This window comes from Tiliqua scincoides, chromosome 9 (genome assembly GCF_035046505.1).
Source record: "Tiliqua scincoides isolate rTilSci1 chromosome 9, rTilSci1.hap2, whole genome shotgun sequence".
Classification (NCBI taxonomy): Eukaryota; Metazoa; Chordata; class Lepidosauria; order Squamata; family Scincidae; genus Tiliqua; species Tiliqua scincoides.
In genome coordinates this window covers 27,453,087-27,473,496 of record NC_089829.1, presented here as the reverse complement: position 1 = coordinate 27,473,496, position 20,410 = coordinate 27,453,087, and the positions used below count along the sequence as shown (strand labels likewise).

Genomic DNA, 20,410 nt, shown 5'->3' with positions numbered 1-20,410 from the left:
CGATAAGGCAGCCCCATTATTAGATTAGATCCAAATTTGCGCAGGCTTTGAAAGATTACTATGACCCCCCCCCCCCCCCCAAAAAAAAAATGAGGCTTCATGACCTCATTGGGGTCACAACCCATAAGTTGAAGAACACTGCAATAGGGAATTTAGCCAAATCATTCCGGATTGGTAGAACAAGCTGTTAACTTTAGGGTTTATTTCAAGGGTCCTCCTATAGCTAATTTTCCCATCACATTTTCCCATTCCCATTAGGGCAGGAGTCTTCAAACCACAGGACCACTATGCTAGGAAAAATCTGTCCCCGGTGTGAGGAGCACTTACTGTTCCACTGTGCTGTATCTTATCTTGCTAGCCAATCACTGCAGAAAGTCACTCTGGGCAGCCACGTCTGTCTGGAAATCCGGGTGCAGAGCCTCTGGGGTGACAGGCAGCAAAAACAGCTTTCCAGAGCAACGTTCTGCAGTGATTGGCTGGCAAGACTGGTAGTGTGGTGGAACACAAAATGCCACTCACACCGGGGACAGGTTTTTGCAGGAGGTAGATCTGGCCTGCAGGCTGGAGTTTGGTACATGCTGCTTTAGGGCATGTTCTATCACAAGGGCAAAAGGCAAGGTCAGAATTAATGTATTCCTTGAATAAATCCCTATGAAAAGGGTCCATAGAGTTGCTCTTGGGAAATAGATATGAATGCACTTTGTGTGTTTGTGTGTGTGTGTGTTTCCCAATCCGGCCTGCAGGGAGCCCCCAGTCTCCAATGAGCCTCTGGCCCTCCTGAGACTTGCTGGAGCCTGCGCTGGTCCAACACAAAACAGCCAACTGTTCGACCTCTCACATGAGCTGTGGAACAAAGGCTCCCTCCGCTGCTTGCTGTTTCACATCCATGATGCAGCAGCAGCAACAAAGGAAAGGCTGGTCTTGCTTTGTGCAAAGCCTTTTATAGGCCTTGAGCTATTGCAGGACCTTCATTCATTCATATAAGTTCCATCTCTAATATATTCATTTATGTAAATTTATTCAAATTTGAAATGCAAATTAATTCTTTTTTTTTCCTGCCCCTGACACAGTGTCAGAGAGATGATGTGGCCCTCCTGCCAAAATGTTTGGACACCCCTGTTTTAAACCAAACTCTCAGCAGGTTGGTATCTCATAATGAGGATGTATGCTTTGCCAGTAGCAAAGTGCAGTCCAAACTAGATATGGAATTGGGGTCTCTTGCTAATGCCACATGAGGCTACAGTTCTGGAGGGATGGCATCAGCTGAGTGTGTGTGAGATTCATGCTTTATAATAGGTTTATAACCATGAGCAATGACAAGCTAAGTCTGACCGATTAGTATCTTATCTCTTTAAGCTTCCTTAGTATGATAATCATTAAGATTGTTCTAAGGCAGAAGTGGAGAGGCTATTAGTCAGCAGTTGCCTCTGATAAGGTGGTTCTTATTCATAAATGAGGTCAGATGAGAAGAGCTTAGGGTGGCCCAAATGGTGCTGACTCCAGCATTTGGGGTGCACTGCAGAAAGAGTGCCTGGCCTGGCCTCTATCACCTAGAAGAGGCAAACAAATACCAGTGGGAAGGACTCTTGTGCAATCTCTGAGTTGCATGTCTCCTCCCATGGCCTGGTTGGGATAATGGGTCCTTTGCATATGAATGGCAGGTCTCTGGAGTTGGCTCTTGAGGCTAACTTCATGAATGGTCTTGAGACCTTTGCATATGAATGACAGGTCTCTGGGTTTGGCTCTAAGCCCACATATGAGCTGATCTCAATTGCTTTCCACTGGGTCTGCTGTTTCCAATGGCCCTACTGAACAAGGGACTTGTCTAGCAGTTCATGTTGAAGGAATGCAATAGCAAACTTGGATCACTCAGGTCCCTGGGGACTCTTCTCTGCCAGGATCTCCCAACCTGCAACCCGGCTCATTGAATGAGAGCGCTGTGCCTTGCTGGATCTCACCCCAGAAGTTTCCAACAGCGATCAAGGTTGCCCTGAAGCTAAATGTGGAGTGTACTTTGCCTGTTTGTCCTAAGGCAGGAACCTCAGCCAAGAACTTCTGAGGAGTTCTGAGGGCAGTTACCATATTGTGGATCAAATTGTGTGAACCAAGATGTCAAGCAGTAATCTTCTAAAATTGTTTTGACTAGCAGGGATCAAATCTGGGACCTTCTGTATGCCATTACAGACATACCCCTGTATCAGTGGATCCAGCATCCACAGTTTCAGTTATTTGAGGTTCTGCGGATATTGGGGGACACACTTTAAAAATGTGAACAAAATAAAGAATACAGCAGAAAATAGTTTGCTCACCTGTGTGCATTGAAACTGCTGCATTAAGGGGGTTGCAGGCAATTTTCTGAGCTGCCTGCAGCTACTTCTTCCTGATTGTGCAAGGCTCTTCTCTTCCCACAGTGTCCTACCAGAATAAATTTTGACCGGGAAGAGATGCATTCCAATGCATTCTGGGGTGACATTGGGAGAAGAAAGTAGTCTCCAGGAAGAGGCTGCAGGCTTGCAGCTCTCTAAATGCAGCCGTTTCAATGTACAAGAATGAACAAGCTATTTCCAGATGTTTCTTTTGCCCAAATTTTTAAAGTGCATTCCCAATATTCATGGATTTATGGTACCTGTGGGGATGTGTGTGTCCAGAATGGAACCCCTGCGGATATGGGGTACACCTGTATTTGTAGTCTTCCAAATAAATACAAAGCTGCTCTATACTGGGTCAGTCCGTTGATGGCTCTAGCTCTGTACTGTGTGTATTATGAATAGCAGCATCTCTCAAAGATTTCAGACAGAGGATTTTTCCAGCAGCTGGAGAAGCCAGGAGCTGAATATGGGATGTTCTTTTGCAAATCTTATACTCTGTCACTGAGGGGGAACTAGCAAATTTCCATAGGATGAATTTGCTTTGTAGGAAGAGGTAGCAACACATTTGTAATTTAAAATGTTATTAACTTTACAAGATACTACAAGACATTGTCATATTTTGTATTGCACAAAAACGCTCTCCAGTTCTTGGATCACATAGTTTCTATTGGCTCATTAATATTACAACACTGAAGAATATACAGATATTTTAAGTTCAATAATTAAAAAAAAAAATCCAAGAACTCAACAGAGCTGAATATAAAACTATAAAGCAATGAATACATGTGACGTGTTTATGGAAGTGATTTATTCTACCAATAACTTCTAAAAGCAGCTCGGTTTTGAGCAAAATTATTGCCCTGTTGCATTTCTTTCTTTGTTTTAATAGAGCGGGTACATTTTTACATAATAACACAGTCATAGAAGTTAATTTCCCCTCCTGTCAATGACAGCATTGGCATTTGTCTCCAAATGTTTTGCCTAATTTCTTTTAGCAGTTGTTATCATGTATGCAATTAATGCCTGGCAATCAGCTGGTACTTGGGTACTGTAAATTAAAAGATAACATGCAAGCAGTATGTACATATGCTTTGCTCTGTACCTGTGAATGGGAACTGTGCATTAAGCAGGTTTCCTGAGCGCTGCCCCAGGGCACCCTTTCCAAGACCGCCCTCAGACAGGGGCTGCCCCCTTACCTGTATTCCTTCAAATGCAACCGAAGCTGCGTGCAGCCTCCACAGACCTCAGAAGGCCTTCTAAAAGCCTTAACACTTCTGGTTTTCCCTGGAAAACTGGAAGTGACATTCTAAGGCCTTCTGAAGGCCTCAGAACACCCTCTGGATGTGACCAGAACACAGCTTTGGTCACATTCAGATGGGGCACAGGGAGCAGTGATCACTTCTTTCAAGGGTTGGCTGCAAGTGGGGGGGGGGAGTGGACAGGACATAAGAACATAAGAAAAGCCCTGCTGGATCAGGTCAAAGGTCCATCTAGTCCAACTTCCTGCATCTCACAGTGACCCACCTCATGCCTCAGGGAGCACACAACAAGATACCTGCAACTTGTTGCCACTCCCTTTCACCTGGCATTCTGAGGTAGCCTGTTTCTAAAACCAGGAAGTGCACTTACCCATCATGGCTTGTAACCTGCAATGGACTTTACTTCTAGAAATCTGTCCAATCCCCTTTTTAAAGGGACCTAGGCCAGATGTCATCACCCCATCCTGTGGCAAGGAGTTCCACAGTCTAATTACATGCTAGGTAAATAAATATTTTCTTCTGTCTGTATTGCCACACCCCAGGGAGTGCTGCTCAGGGTCACAGCATCCATGTGACCCCCCCCCCCCAAGGTACACAGCTGAGTTTCCTGCACCTTGTAGGTGTCAGGATCCAAACCATGCATCTCCAAACCTGAGGTGTCTGAGATGGGGCTTGTTGAGGTTGGGCTTGTTGAATTTTTTCCCATGTTTGAAGGATTAGCAGTCCTTCAATCCTTAAAACTAATCCTTCAAACGTGGGGAAAAATTGTTAGTACTGGGCTCTTCCCTGTGCAAAGGGATGAATCCTACCCGTGTCCCCAAAATAGTCTGGCCTTAGCCTTTCCTACCTGTGTGCCTGAGGAAAAAAATAAAAGCTGAACTGAGAGGGTCAGTTTTGGCAAAGTGACAGCCTCACAGCATTCACACAGAAGTTTGTACACGTACGGTTTCTTTGCACAGTTAGGTACTGTGCACAGCCACTCCCTCATTCATGTTGCATGCTTTACCCTTGTGAAAAAAGGCTCACATGTGAACTGGGCAATCAAACAGGATGGAGTTGAAATCCACGCTCTTTTCCCACCACCTGTTTGCAGGCTGCAAATTGGTGGGAATGGCACTTCGGTGATTTTCAAGAATGGGAAGTTTTTCAGGTGGGATGTGAAATTGACCAGAAGTTGCAGCATCTGAGTTTCACCTGGTGGCCACTATTTTAATTCCTGAACTCTGGTCACAATGATGCACATTGTTCTGAAGAGGCTTCTGGGAGAAAAGTGGCTTCTGTTGTCTGATGGAAGGCATATTGTTACTGTACAGCAGACAGCGGTGATAAAAAATGTAAGTTGGAGTTTCTCTCCCCCAGCCCATCCACAATTTTGAGCAAAAGTTCTCTTTGGAGAGCTTTTGAATCAGCAGGAGTACATAAACTATGTGCCAATTGCCTTGACCTGAGAACAAAATGTTTGTTGGGAGAGTTAGGACAGACAAAAGAAAAGATTTCTTTATCCAGAGTGCCTTTGGTCTGTGAAACTCCTTGCCACAGAAAGTAGTGATGGCATCTTGCTGAGATGCCTTTAAGAGGGAATTGGACAAATTTCTGGAGGAAAAGTTCATCACAGGTTACAAGTCATGGCAGGTATGTGCAAGCTCCTGGTTTTAGATGTAGACTACCTCAGATTGCCAGATGCAAGGGAAGGCACCAGGATGCAGGTTGTGTCTTCTTGTCTTGTCGCATTTAGTGGGCTACTGTGAGATACAGAAAGCTGGGCTATATGGACCTTTGTTCTGATCCAACAGGGCTCTTCTTATGTTCTTGTGGTTTCCTACATCTTTGGTCACTCACTTTACACATTACTTTTTTCCATGTGAGCATGTGCAGAGAAGGTTGGGGTCCTCATTGCATAAGAGAAATCTATCGCATAAGTGAAAGAATAAACGTTTTGTGGGGGAAAAGTAATTCAACCCCTCCCCCCAATTTGTGGTATAAATAGTCATGAGAGTCTCCTTGTAGAAAAACGCTACTCTAAGAATGGAGTGGAGGGGGAAAAAACACAGCATAACACCTGTCAGCCCTGGTGTATGCATGTGTAGGTGTAGGAATACAGTTTTTCAACTTAAAAAAAATTGATCCTGACTGACACGGCTTCCTTGCCCTCATGGTGGTTCTTTTGTGGAAGGCACAAGAGTTCCTCTTTGTGCAAAAGTATCAAAGGCTGTGTTTGATGTGAATAGGCATCGCGTTGGGAATGGCTGTGAAAGGCAAGATTACATGGCACGGTTTTAATGATATTGTTCTCAGCAGTTACCCTTGTCTGCTCCTCAGGCAGCACTCAATATTCAAACAAAAGTTATGAAATTTTGTTGCGATTAGTCATTCCTTGGATGGAGTCAAAACAAGGCACCTGTGCATCCAACTCTCTGTTTTGATGAGCTTGTGGAACAGGCAATGTTGGGCTCTACAGAAGTTCTGGTCTTTGACAGGCTGTAATTAGTGCCACTTGAGTGCCAGTTAAAATGGTTTAGGTATGTGTAAGATATGCAACAGGAGGTATGTGTAAGATATGTAGCCACAGTGTGTAGGGGATCAGTGATGCACAAAAGCAAACATGTATTCTGGCAAAGGGGCTATAGAGAAGATGAAGGTTCCCAAAATATGTCTTTCATATGAAGCTGCCTTCTACAGGGCCAGTATATCTTTCTATTGGGTTTTTCCAGCTACATGAAGATGCTTCCAGGGGCTGAAACAGGGATCTTCTGCATGGAAAGGAGGGGCTTTACACTGAGCTTCAAGAAAGGATTGAAGAAAGGATATGAACTGAGCAGGTCGTATACCATGTGAGAATCACAGGTCTAGGCCGAAAAGCCCGACAGTGGCATAGTAGTGTGGCATTATTGTTCCTGCTTGGGGTGTGAAAGTGCTTCCTCCATGGCTGCCTCCCAAACTGAGTTGCCAGTCAGGAGCTCATTTTCTTATATAGAGTGATTCTGAGCGAGGGGCTAGGGGTTGTGGGTGAGTGCCTCAAAACCCACCCCATTCAAGTGACTTGCTGGCAGGTTGCCACAGCCAGCACTTTTTCCTCTAGTTGAGTATTTGCAAGCCAAGCAGCAGCATCACTCCAGAGGTAATTTGACCCCTAGGGCAAAATCTTCTGTCCCCATTAAGTCCTTATAAGGATATTCAGTATTTAACAGGAACAGCTTCTAGACGGTGAGCTGCTTGTGTTGATATGGTAGATGTGTGTGCTCTCAGCTGGATGAATGAGAGCTTAGGGAACATTGCCAAATCAACTCAGGATCCTCAGCTCTATTAAACACAGGTCTAAGACATTATTTGTTCCTACTAAAAATTCCCAAAGGATCCCAAAGGATCTCCTCTATGGAGAACTCGTGCAAGGAAAGCGCCCTACAGGTAGACCACAGCTGCGATACAAGGACATCTGCAAGAGGGATCTGAAGGCCTTAGGGGTGGACCTCAACAGGTGGGAAACCCTGGCCTCTGAGCGGCCCGCTTGGAGGCAGGCTGTGCAGCATGGCCTTTCCCAGTTTGAAGAGACACTTTGCCAACAGTCTGAAGCTAAGAGGCAAAGAAGGAAGGCCCATAGCCAGGGAGACAGACCAGGGACAGACTGCACTTGTTCCCGGTGTGGAAGGGATTGTCACTCACGAATCGGCCTTTTCAGCCACACTAGACGCTGTGCCAGAACCACCATCCAGAGCGGGATACCATAGTCTTTCGAGACTGAAGGTTGCCAACACTAAAAATTCCAAACTCTTTCAGGGCATTAAGCCACACATCCCAAAATAGACTCTAGTTTCAAACCCTTCACTCCCCCCCCCGCCTTTCCAAACTCAAGTTGAGAGTTCTCCCCAGAGGACTTTTGTCATATCTTCTGTGAATATAAGCAAATTCTTTACTGGTTTGGCTGAAGCCACATCACGAGCTTAAGTGGAGATTTTATTTTATGCTATTCAGCATAAAGTAAGGTTCTGAAGAAAAACCTCAGTCTGCACCTTTTTAATGGAAGCCTTATTCACTTGGAGAGTTCTGGCATATTTTTGTTAACACAGGTCTTCAACATCTTCATTTATTTTATTTTATTTTCCTCCATGCACACACGTTGAAAGGGAGGAAAATATTGCAGGACGGACTAGGGTTATTACTCACATTCTTCTATTTTTTCTCAGCTTTATAAGCGATGAATCATGTTCTACCGCCAAAACAAGCAAGCATTCTGAAAATAATGGGCTAGTATCACTTACGCCGCAGGTAGTGGGAGACAAAGGCTTTTTTCCTTGTGTTTTTTGGTGATGCCTCTTAAGATAAATTCCCTACCCTTTTGAATAAAGACTGTTCCCATTGATTTTGTTCAGTTTTTAAAGAAGATTTCCAGCTGAGTGCCTCCGCTGCTGGTTTGGTTAGCAGAGTGAGAGAGAGGTGCAAGCATTTCTTCAGGGTAATTGTGGAACATTTCCATGACACATCTCAGAAACAATCTGATGTCAACTGGAAACATTATTTTACTTGTTACACTTGTACCGTGCTCTTCCTCCAGGGAGCTGACGGCAAATATACAGGGATCTTCCTCCATTGATCACAACAACCTTTTGAGGGAAGCTGACTGACTGAAGATCCCTCGCTAGGCTTTGGGAGGAATGGGATTAATTCAGGCGTCTTCAGGCACGGCACCTTGCTGACTTTCTGTTCAATCCTATGTCCAACTTTCCAGCACCAGTGCAGATGCAACAGAGTTCTAAAGTAAGGAAACAAACATTCCCTTACTTTGAGGAGGCTTCCATGACTGCCCCGCCCCCCCCACTGCAGGATGCAGTGCACACACCATTGTCATGGTTGCACCAGTGCTGGAAAATTGGATAGGACTGAGCTCTTAAGTATTAGTTTGTGCACAGCAGTGTCAGTGCATATGGTACTTCACACAGCATCACTGTTCCCTGTCCCAAGGAGCTTACAATCTGTTTTGACAGGAAGAGGAAAAAAACAACAGGAAGAGCAAGTGAGGGTCAACTAATAGCAGGAACTTGAGTGGGAGATGCAAGGGGAGCGTAGCAGAATGGATGTGGGCACAAACACTGCAGGCATTTCATTTCATTTGTAACCTCCTGCATCTCACAGGTGAAAACAAGGATGTACTTGTCACGGAGATGATGGCAAAATTCTCCCAAACCAAGCTCAGAAAAGAATTTCAAAGACTCATTAAAGCTTGCAGGATGAGCTCCAGAAGCTCCCACCCACCCCAAACCCTTTTCAGTTTGGAATAAAAACCAAGTGCTGGTTCCTTCGCTCCTCAACATGGGTTTTTAAAGCGTTTTCCAGGGAGATTGATCATCTATGTTGGTTGCTTGCTTTAGAGCTCTGAATAAAGAACTGAATCCCCCCAGAATGGAGTGAGGGGGTGAAAGACCACTCCTGCGGGGAATTCTCTGACTCCGTTGTTCATCCTTGGGGCGACTTTCTCCCCTTTTGGAGAATCCAGGTCCTTAAAAAAAGAACCTCCTTGCCTTTCCCATGCAAACAAGCTGTTTTGCAAGCCTTGGATTGACTCAGATTAGGAACCAAGCTTATTTCTCTTTCAGAGGGGGAGACTTGCAGATCCTTTTCAAGTCTTTCCAATTAACCTCTAGCTTGTAATCACACTTGCCACCCGCAAAAGACAACTGCCCATTGCTACAGGCTTGCTTCTTCTTCCTGTATACCGGCAGGGCTTTTTTTCTAATGGAACTCGGGGGGACGGAGTTCCGGCACCTTTTTGCAGGGGCCCCTCCCCTTTGGAGGCATTCCAGGCGGGGGGGGAGCAAAATAGAGGCATTTGCTGGGTGGGTGCTGGGGGATGCAGGGTAGGCGGGCGCCTGGCCCCTGCCTGACCGCACAACGACCCCCTCCTGCCCCATCTCCAAGCTCTCGCCTGAGCCCAGCCTGCCTCCCCTCCCCCCAGCTCTGCTTCCCAGCACAACTTCCAAGCCAGTGGAGGGCGCGGGGGGACACACACTGACGCTGAGGAGGAGGACGGACAGCCAGCCAGCCAGGGAGATGGGCTGCGGCACCCACGGAACGCCCAGGTACTGGCTTGGCGGAGGAGGAGGGGAAGGAAGCTGGCTGGTGCAGCCCCTTGCCAATCTGCAGCACGAGCCTAGGCGTGTCTACTCAGAAGTATGTCTCATTGTGCTCAATGGGGCTTGCTCCTGGGAAAGGGTGCATAGCCTTGCAGCCTGAAAGCCCAAGCATGTCTACTCAGAAGTAAGTTCCATTGTGTTCAATGGGGCTTACTCCCAGGAAAGTGTCATAGCCTTGCAGCCTGAGTAGACAGGCAGAGGAGGGCTCTGAGGCTGCAGTCCTGTCCACACTTTCCTGAGAGGAAGCCCTACTGCCTCTAGTGGGACTGACTTCTGAGGAGACAGGCAGAGGAGGGGCTCTGAGGCTGCAGTCCTCTTTACACCTTCCTGGGAGGAAGCCCCACTGCCTCTAATGGGACTGACTTCTGAGGAGACAGGCACAGGATTGGGCCCTGAGGCTGCCACCCTATCCACAGTAAGCCCCATTCACTAAAGTGGACTTCTGAGTAGACATGCATAGAATTGGGCTCTTGGGCTGCAATCCTAGGCACTTTCCTGGGAGTAAGCTCCATTGACTAGAACAAGACTTACTTCAGAGTAGACATACCTAGGATTGGGGCTTTAATCCTGGCAGAGATATATATCTGCACTCATTTTCACATGCTAAGGGCAAGTGAAAAGGGATTCTACGTGTGTACAATGTGCTGTCCAGCCTTGCCAGAGATCCTCCTCATCCTTCCCCCACAAGCATGCCCTCCGCCAGCCAGCGTTTGCAGCTCCTCTCCAGCAATGCACAGCAGCTGCTCAGGGCAGCAGAGAACATACAATTGCATGCCAAGCGCCTTCCCAAAGACACAGAGTATTCTGATACCTGAATTAAACCATATTTAATCGCTTGTTTGCAAATGTAGCTGTTTCTGTGTGCACCTAAGGACCCCTCTCGTGTAAGAATTCCTTTTTTGTTCTTACACCCACAGTTGCTTAGAGTAATTTTATTACATGGAACTCATGTAAGCCATTTTTCGGAATCCATTCACTGCTTCCTCTCCTGGAAGTAGTGCCACACTACATACTGCATGCTACAAGTGCATCTGTACAGTATTTTTCCCCATGTGTAGAAAAAATAGCTAGGGGGAAGGGGATGTGGAGATTGACAGCCCAATCCTATGCATGTCTACTCAGAAGTAAGTTCATCTTTAGGGGGGAAGCACATAAAAAATATTTTATTTCTCCAATAAAAAATGGTTTAAAAATAAATAAATAAATGAATGAATGAATGAATGAATGAATAAATAAATAAATAAATAAATAAAGATTAACAAGTTGCGAGTTCCTGCACCTTTTTATTTACAAAAAAAAGCTCTGTATACCGGTATTGTTTACTCTGAAATAACCTGCCCTGAGTTATTTTAAAAGCCATGATGAGGTTTATTCTTTGGTTAAGCATCTGGTAGAAAAAGGTTACAGTTCTATTATATGTTATCAGTCATTCAGCATGATCCTTGCCAACATGTGAAACGGCAGGCTGTGATCTATGTAGTGCTCTCTTGTTCATGCACAGTTTTACATTCATGTGTGCGAGAGATGAGATACATCCATTTCCCTCTTAGAGATTTTAACTTCTAAGATTCTTGGGAGAGTGAGCAGAACCCTGAAGCCAGCCAACTCAAAAGTGACAAGAACAGAAATCTACCAGGAACAGGTGCCGGACTGTAAATAGAGATAGAAGTGGAGTGTGTGTTCATATCACTTGGGGATAAAGTCCAAGCAGTTAAGCCCAAATCTTCATGGAAAAAAAAAAATATGGTATTTGTGGAGAAATTCAGATGGAGGGAAAGAGAGAGATGGAACCAGACATATGAAGTAAACTAACATCAGTTCATCTAGCTTAGCATTGTTTACACTGATCCTGCAGGGTTTCAGACAGAGAAGGGTCTTTCCCAGCCCTACCTGGAAATGCTGGAGATTGAAGCTGCGTCCTTCTGTAAGCAACAGGTGTGTTTTGCTACTGAGCAATGCCCCCATCCCCAAATGAAATGGAAGATGTTTCTGCTGGTACTGACAGTCTTCTGTGCCTAGCAGTTGGTGACACAGGCTCTTCCCACCAGAGAGAGGGGGGTAGCAGGTGGTGCAGATGGTACACATGTCTGGTTGATGGTCAAGATGCCAGTCCACAGAGGCACTAAGTCCTATATCAATCTGCAAAATGTCTTGGATTTCAGACTGAAATTGGAGGGACAGGATAAAAGCCAAGCCTGTCTGGTTAAGTGCTATCTGCTTAAATGAAAGCCACTTTTCAATATAACCAGTACACCTTGGAAAGACATTGAAAATGACAGGTATGTAGAGTTTTCAATGGTGTTGTTTAGTCTGGAATTATTCCATGGGAGTGATTGCTTGCCCATATTTTTTGGTACTACTGTACAGGCACCAGTGCATGTATGTTGTTAAATCCGAAGACACTCCAGCTCCTTCAGCTGAATCTAGTGCCTTGGTTTCTTTTAGGGGAAAACAGAAGAAATAGGAGCAGGCAATAGGCCTTGGGGTTCTAGTTTTCTAGTTGTTCATACCAGTTGCCTTTTTGTTTGACTCATGTAATCCTTGCAGAGTGGAATTGAAGGGCAGATATCTATTGCAAACACAAATTAGTTTTATGTTGCATTAATTGTCTGGGCTTCCTCTAAGGGACCCTGGGAATTGTCACTTTGTGGAACACGACAGATCTTATTAGATAGCCTCCTGCAGTGATTCTCTGGGTACTCCTTGTCAGCCATGGAAATAGTGTACTCAAATTTGCCAGCCACTCTATCAGCCCTTTCTTACAATTGTGCCTTATTGAAATGAATGGATGTCAGGATAGGATTACCTAAAGTTTGGCCAGGAATATTTTTTCCCCATGTGGTGACCCACTCAAAGCAGTTGGAGAAATGCACCAGTCATACCGTTCTCAGACTTCAGCAGCTTGTTGGTCCTTCTTCAACCTAAGAAGCCCTCTCCTATGCCTGACCAAGGTTGCCTTATACTGAATTGGACAACATTGGCATAATGTTGTGTTAGTATTATTGTTAGCATAGCATATGTTTCTTAAGCTTCACTGTTGTACTCACGTAATGTTTGTTACTGCAGACACATTAGTGTGACCAAGCTTTCTTCCTTGGTTCAGGTGCAGACCCTCCAACCTTGCTGAAAGCAAACACTCAAGCACATTCTCAATTTTTTATCTCTGAAAATGTGGTTTATGTTTAAAAGGAAAAAAAAAATCTGATGCTAGGTAGAAGGCTATTGTTGCCAGTTAAATGAGCAATCAGAAAGCCATTGTTTTACTGTGTATGGACAAGTTCATCTCTTGCAAAAATTAAGGGACAGATGTTGGATTTTCAAGTTCCCATATTAAACTGGTGGTGCAGTATATTGATTACAGGCTGTCAGATTCAGAGCAGGGAGCCTTGGATTCATATCCCCAGGTCAGCCAGGATACAGTATCAATTGCCAACTCTCAGCATACCCTCAAAGAGTTGATGCAAGAATAAGTAAAGGGCAGAGTTGTGTAAGCCATCCTTGGAGGAAGGGTGGGTTGCAAATGAAAGAAGCAGAAGCCCTGAATCTGGTTAGGAGCTAGCATAACCCCTGGCCCCTTAGTAACCTTGCACTGGTTGGTGAGCTCCACCCTGCCCTTTGCTCAGGCAGGAAAATGCTTTGGGCTGGCCCTGGGAAGATGCTTGGCTCAGCCCCCGTTCTCCTCCTGCTGTGTCTTGGAGCCCGTTCCATGCCGTACGGCATATTTAACACAACAAAGATGTTCACTTGGCAGAGACAGGCATGTCTAGGAGCATCAGAAGATCCATATAGCTTTCAGTTGATCTACCAATCAATAGCTTTGCCTTCCAGGAAATGGAAATTTGGAGCTGCTAATAACTATTTTTTTTTATCATCTTATTTGAGAATTCTCTCAGTGTGTTTTGAACATGTAATAATGTTTGAGACACATTTGCAATGAAGGGAATTTCTTTCTCCCTCCTCAAAAGGCACAAGGCAACCAAAATGGAATTAAATGGGGCCACAACTTTATTAATGGAATCTGCAGCTGGTTTACAGTCAACTCAAAACCCACCTACCCCTCCGCAGTGTGGGACCTATCCTGCCAGAGACAGGCAGGGAAAATCCCTTTGCCCATCTCCCTGAGTACCACACCCTGAGTCACCGCAGCATGACCCTGGCAACTCCATGATCCTGGCAACTCTCTCTCTCTCTCTCTCTCTCTCTCTCTCTCTCTCTCTCTCTCTCTCTCTGTTTCTCATTTTGTAAGTCAGGTGTTAATCGCTCTCACTTATCTAATGTTGACCCAAATTCTAACCAACTTTCCTGCACTGACATAGCTGTGCCAACAGGGTGTGTGCTGCATCCTGTAGCTGGGTGGCAGTCAAGGAGGCCTCCTCAAGATAAGGGAATGTTCGTACCCTTACCCCAGAGCTGCATTGCCCTTACCTGGAGAGTTAGTTAGGATTGGACCCGTTCTCCTTTACCCAAGCTGCAGCTACCAGCTAAAACGAGTCTGTCTTCTTAAACAGTATGGAGTAGGTGGACGAACGGACAGATACACACCCACTCATACTCCTACAACACCACCAACCCCAGTCAACAGCTAATCAGGCAAGAGAGCCAAAAATTCCTACTTGGTCCTAATCACCAACAACCACGTAAATCCACACTGTTAATCTGGGATAATTTCAACAACATCTCTAGGTCTGAGTTTAGCCCGGATGGGGTGAGGTTTTCAGAAGGAGGGAGTTTGTATTCTGAACTTCCCCATTATTCTGAATTCTTCATCACATTATTGCCATGTACAACACAATGGTTTCTTTGTGAAAACCTGTCTTCATGTTTTCAGTGTATACATTATCTGTTATCGTATCCTTCTGTTTTTTTGCTTGTTTGCTTTCTTTCTTGCTTGCACTGAGTTCCATCAGCCATGTTTGTTTTTCATTATCTGTTAGAAGTGGGTAGTCATTTTGTTCCTGGCTTTGCATAGATGCATCATGTACATAACTTATGTGTGTTTCATTCTGCATCCAGCGAAAGAACAAGCGTTAGTAAGATCTGCAAGCCATTAGAGATGGATCTAAAATCCGTAAATATTATAAGCTTTCCGTAAGGGAAAGCCCATGCTGAACATAATTACAGTGGTCTACACAATAACAATTATGGCACTGTTGAAGTGTGGAAATTCATATATTCAGGGAGCCGCCTTGATAGTGAAACCAATCATCCTACAGTAATTTCCATCAAACGAATAGAATTGGTTCTTAATATGAAACAGAATTATTACCCAGAACTGTTTTGTTAGCCTCAAGGATTTTAGATGTCCAGGCCAAGCCCGGGATGATTACTCTATAATTATTAACTGAAAACATTTTGTTCTCGCCTGCTGTTTTTCGCATTATAAACCTGAGGTAACAGCTCCCAAAGTAGATGCTGTATTTCAAGTTTGTTTAACCCAGTTTCAGCATATATAGTAGTGAATCGCAGACTTGCTCAGCGCGCTTTGGAACATGCCCTCTCATTTTGATTTCATCGTGTGTGAACAATAACACAGGCCAACACACATTTTGCTTCCTTAAGCATTACACCAATTCCTGGGTATATTTGGGGTGCCAATTCCAAAAATGGCATCCGTTTTGCCCTAACGCATCTAGTTTTCAAGACACGGCATAGCCTCTTTAGTGAATGGTTCAAGCAGCTTCCTCATGAGGAAGCCTACACCATGGCTTCCTCATGAGGAAGCTGCTTGAACCATTCACTAATGAGGCTATACTATATCACCAAAACTAGACGTGATAAGGCAAAACGGATGCCATTTTTGGAATCGGCATCCCAAATTCATATCAAACCACCATAAAGTTTGGGAAAAACTTTTCTGACCCTCAATTTTGTAGACTGGTGTATAGTCAGCCTCTACATTAAGGCTTACAGAGGGCTTCCCATACGCTGTGTCTGTAACCCATGGAAAAAAAAAAAAAACTGCAAGGAGGTCAATATTATTATCTCTGGCTAAAAAGAGAATGGAGGCTGGGGCTAATACCTGGAGTAACTTGCCCCCAAAACACCTGTTGAGCTTGTGGCAAAGGCTCGTTCCCCGCTCCATGTAATGCGGCCTAATCATATACATTTTTACTTGAAAGTAAGTGCAAATGAATTCATTGGGACTTACAACTAAATAAGAATTCTCAAGATGGCAGTGTGGGTCACAAGGCCAGTGATTTTCAACCTTTTTCATCTCAGGGTACACTGACAAGGTGCTAAAATGCTCAAAGCACATCGTCGGTTTTTTTTTTGAAAATTGACAAGGCACACCATGCTACTGGTAGGGGCCTCAGCGCCAGCCCAGGGCCGGAGCTAGCCAAGCACAGGCCAGCGCTAGGCTAGCGCCAGTAGAGATCTGGTGCTCTGTTGCTCAGCAGTCACCCGAACCGCTGGGTGACAGAGAGGTAGGTGGGGGCATGGAGGTAGGCAGGGAGGAAGCATTCCGGGCTCCAGAGCTGCCGTAGAATCGTGTAGCCCCATTCTTCCTTTACTTCCTTTACTTAGGGGAAAGGGACGAATGTCCCCTTTTCCTGAGGAGGCGGTGGCAATGGCTGCCTGGGACATGTTGCATGCCGTGGCAGCTGTTTTTGCCGCTGTGGCAGCCCCGCACTACGGGCAGCTAAGGATTGTGCTGCCTGAAACCTAATGGCTAATAAAATGACCCTCCCTCAAATTCCTGCAGCACACCTGCAGATCATTCATGGCACACCAATGTGCAATCCCCCTTCCCCCGGGGGCTGGGGATAAGAATAGGCTCTCGGTTTGGCTGTACCCGTCGTAAGAGGCGACTAAACAGCCACTGGGTAGTTGGGACTCGTTAGCCTGGGAAGGCAGCTCATCTGAGAGAAGGAAAACTCTGATCCCAAACCTCCACTGCTTTGTGGTTACATCCAGTTATGGAAAAGGCTTCAGGAGTCAACCTCGAGGCAAAATCCGGAGCTGGAGTCCCTGAGGCAGATCATGGCTGAACACAGTCACGTTCTGGCAACTCCTGCGATGCCGCTGGAACCATCCATACTAGCTTCTGCCTTTCCATTGGACCATTTCAGCGACGTGGAGAGGGGGAATTTGCTGCAAGGGTAACAGTCTATCCTCCATATCTACCTTACCCAGGCTTTACGCACTGGAGAGGACACTGTTCTGGAACCACTATTCAGAGTGTGATACCATAGTCTTCCGAGACTGAAGGATGCCAACTGATTGTGCAATTGCACAGTGGTTGAAATTTACTGCATTAGGCTGCCCTACCAAATTTGTCTCTAATTCTCTTGACTCTTTTCCTCTTATTTTTCAGTTCCTCAAGGGTTAATATTACTTTTCTTGCTAGCCCAACAGCCTGGATCTGAATGTGGCAATGTTCATTAGTGCCTAGTATGTGTCACAGTCTCATATGTTTCCCTGCTCCACTTCCCTGACTGTGCTCACTGTTCCTGCTCTCCAAATGTTAATCAGGACTTTATGAACAGCACTTAAGTATCTACAACGTGTGCACACATTCAGTCTGTACACATGATCAGGGATGTATGATCTGTTTTGCAGAGAGGGCCTGTGCATGTATAACCTGTTAAGTTGTGTAGAAGAACCAATCAATTCATGGAAGGCAGGGCTAGTGGGTGCAATCCTGTTCCCCCTTCAAACAATAAAAATAAATAAAAAATTTCAGTGGCGTCCCTGAACTTTTCATTTTTTGTTGCTGAAGCTGGAGATTTGTTGGTGATTTGTGATTTGTTTATCACAAACCAGGTACTGGTGTTTATATGTTTTGGGTAGTTAATAGAGACTGATGTGCATCTCTACCCCTCTTTTTCTTTTTCCCTGCTAGTGGTATTTGATGATTGTCGAGGAAATCACAAATTGAATTTTGAAACGTCAAATCCAGACTTCAAAGTGGAACCCAATGGGACCTTAGTTGCACTGAGAAACTTATCAGAAGCTGGCAGAGCCCTGTTTATCCATGCCTGGTCAGCCCAGGCTGAAGATACAGCAAAGGTATTGATTGCTGTTGGAAAAGAAAACCACGACTTTTTAAAGGTAAGATGGAGACAAATGTTGATCAAGCATTGAAGAAGATATAAATCCATTGGGACCTGCAATTAGATGGGATGCCATTTTCATGAAGAAAATAAGTGGTCATGTGAATTGGGCCCCACAAGACATCTGTCAAAGAGGATTTTTTGTTGTTGTTGTTTTCCTAAAGCAGCTATCAATGTCCAGGACTTGACCTAAATATAAACTAAAACAGTGTTCAGTTTGTATTGCATTTAAGCACTAAGTGCTGAAAAATTCATATTCTGAACTAGGTAATTATGAGTTTTGGCAACATTAATGCTCCACACCACCTATTTGGTATTCTTGCTGAATATTCAAGTAAGTGTTCTTGCTGAATTCGGCAACACTTTCCCTGAGTAGATTGCTTGGATTTTTTTTTCTAGACTTCAGTTCTACCTAGGGATGCTGCAAGCATTTTGCCAGGAGAGTTTAACATACTCAACTCTCCTGCTCGGATGTTTGTGAGCAGAATCAAGTTGAGCACAAATGTGCCTGCAGACATTTGAACCTTCGCAAGCAAATCCACTGCTTTTTCATTCAACTTCTGCAGATTGTACTGCTTGCAAAAGCTGGATCTTTTCGTGGGCAGGTTTGAACCTTGGCGCGAGATCATGGCAGTGGCTTGCAAAGTTGGAGATTTGCAACCATCTGCTTATAACATGTGCAAAAAATATCTCAATTTAAGATCAGGCACTGAAATGCGATTACACTGAAATACATCTCATGTTCTGTGCATTGAATGCTTTTGGTTTCTTTCTCTCTTTCTTGTGAAACTTCTTTTATTGTTGCAATTTCAATAGAATTTCAGCCTTTGTATAGGGAGGATGGAGGTGCTTTTGCAAACTGATTGAAATGTTTACTTCACATGCAACCACAGAAGAAAGGAGTAACTGAGATAGCCTTCATTTCTGTACCATGGCATTTAGCAAAGTGGCACTCATGACAGTGACTTACAAGACAATTAAGCCCCATACCTTTACAGACCTATAATTTAGAATGACAAGGAAGCCATAATGAGGAGGTTATAAAGGATGAACAAGCCATTGTTTTGCTCCACTATTTAGCTTCTCTGGTAGGAAGCAGTTTCTTTATGTTTCCAGCAGGCAGAGTACTTGGACTTAAATCTTCCATTTAAGAGAACATTTTAGTTATAAAGGGGGCACTGAACAAACTTTTCTCTCTTTCTGAGGTGCCCGTAGAGTGGCTTGTGTGAATTGTGTGGGCTTATAGTGTGTGTATTATTTCCAAGTGTGAATCGATTTCGGCCCATGCAGGCACAAACACTACACCCGTTCACCAGTCTCAAAGATAGTTAAATGGATTTCTGTTCTAGAGTAGCGTTTCTTAATGCTGCTCTTCAGACGTACTACTTGCCATCGCACTGTCCCTGGAGGTACCACCTGAAGTAACTGGAAATGGTGCCATTACCAGTTACTTCTGGGTTTAGAGACTGCAATGGGAGCTTTCAGGATCAGTAAGAGGCTCAGGGCAAGCAGGAGAGCTTTTTCTTGCAATTGGAAATGGCGCATTAGAGCTGTGCCTATCAGCTCTGCCCACTAGTTTCCTGTTGCCACTGGAAGCTTCTGCCAAAATCTCAATTCCGGGCAGTGGGTGCTACTCGTACCACCCAACGCCACCCGGTGTACCACTGGTGGTACACGTACCACCGGTTGAGAACACTGTTCTAGAGTGCAATTACTTTCCCCTTCCGTTAAGGCTCTTTGGGATGTTCTTTTGCAGTTGTTACTTTCTCCTTTTGGACCATTCTTGTTTGGAAGAATATACTGCTTAGCCCACTTACTGTTGGTCATTTTGATCTTGAAGAGTTGCCATAAAGCACACAAATATGCCGTAAAGTACACAAATATGTTGCAGTATGTACAAGCAGACTTTGGGCGCAGTCCTAATCCCTTATGTCAGTGCTTTCCAGCACTGGCATAGCAGTGCCAATGGGGCATGCGCTGCATCCTACAGTTGGGTTTCACTCATGGAGGCCTCCTCAAAGTAAGGGAATGTTTGTTCCCTAACATCAGAGCTGCACTGCCTTTATGTCAGTGCTAGAAAGCACTGACATAAGGGGTTAGGGTTGCGCCCTTTGTTGCACTATTGGGCTGCTATGCACCATTACAATAGTCATTGCATCCAGTTGGATTGTCCAGAAGACATCTGCAATGGTCAAGCCATTCTTAGATGGTATTCTTGACTCTCAAAGTTGCAATGATGAATAGTAAAGGCCTAACAGTTCCTCTGATATTTCTACCGTTTTGGTACGTTAAATGATAGACTACCATTCAGCCTTGTTCAAAAACATCTCTTGGCAAGCATAAACCAGAAAATAAGTAGTCACCTTCTTGGTGGGTAATACATGTCGACCCTTTTCCTAACCCCGTGTTCTTAGCCATATTGGTATGAAATTCATTCCTTGTACCAGACAACCAAAGCATGTTCTGTACTATGTATGATAACTAGATGTAGATGACATAGGGAGCAATCCTAACCAACTTTCCAGCACTGGCCTAGCCACAATGCACTCCCAAGGTAAGTTAACAAACATGCCCTTACCTTAGGAGGCCCCCTTGATTGCCTC

At 44.7% G+C, this 20,410-nt stretch overlaps 1 protein-coding gene across 1 annotated transcript in view; it reads left to right on the top strand.

The window, feature by feature from the left end:
* The window catches only part of CDH13 (cadherin 13), a 532,075-nt gene that overhangs the window by 96,187 nt on the left and 415,478 nt on the right, over positions 1–20,410 (top strand). The window contains 1 exon segment of the mRNA XM_066637955.1: positions 17,597–17,805. Within this exon segment, the coding sequence (XP_066494052.1) occupies positions 17,597–17,805 (209 nt within the window).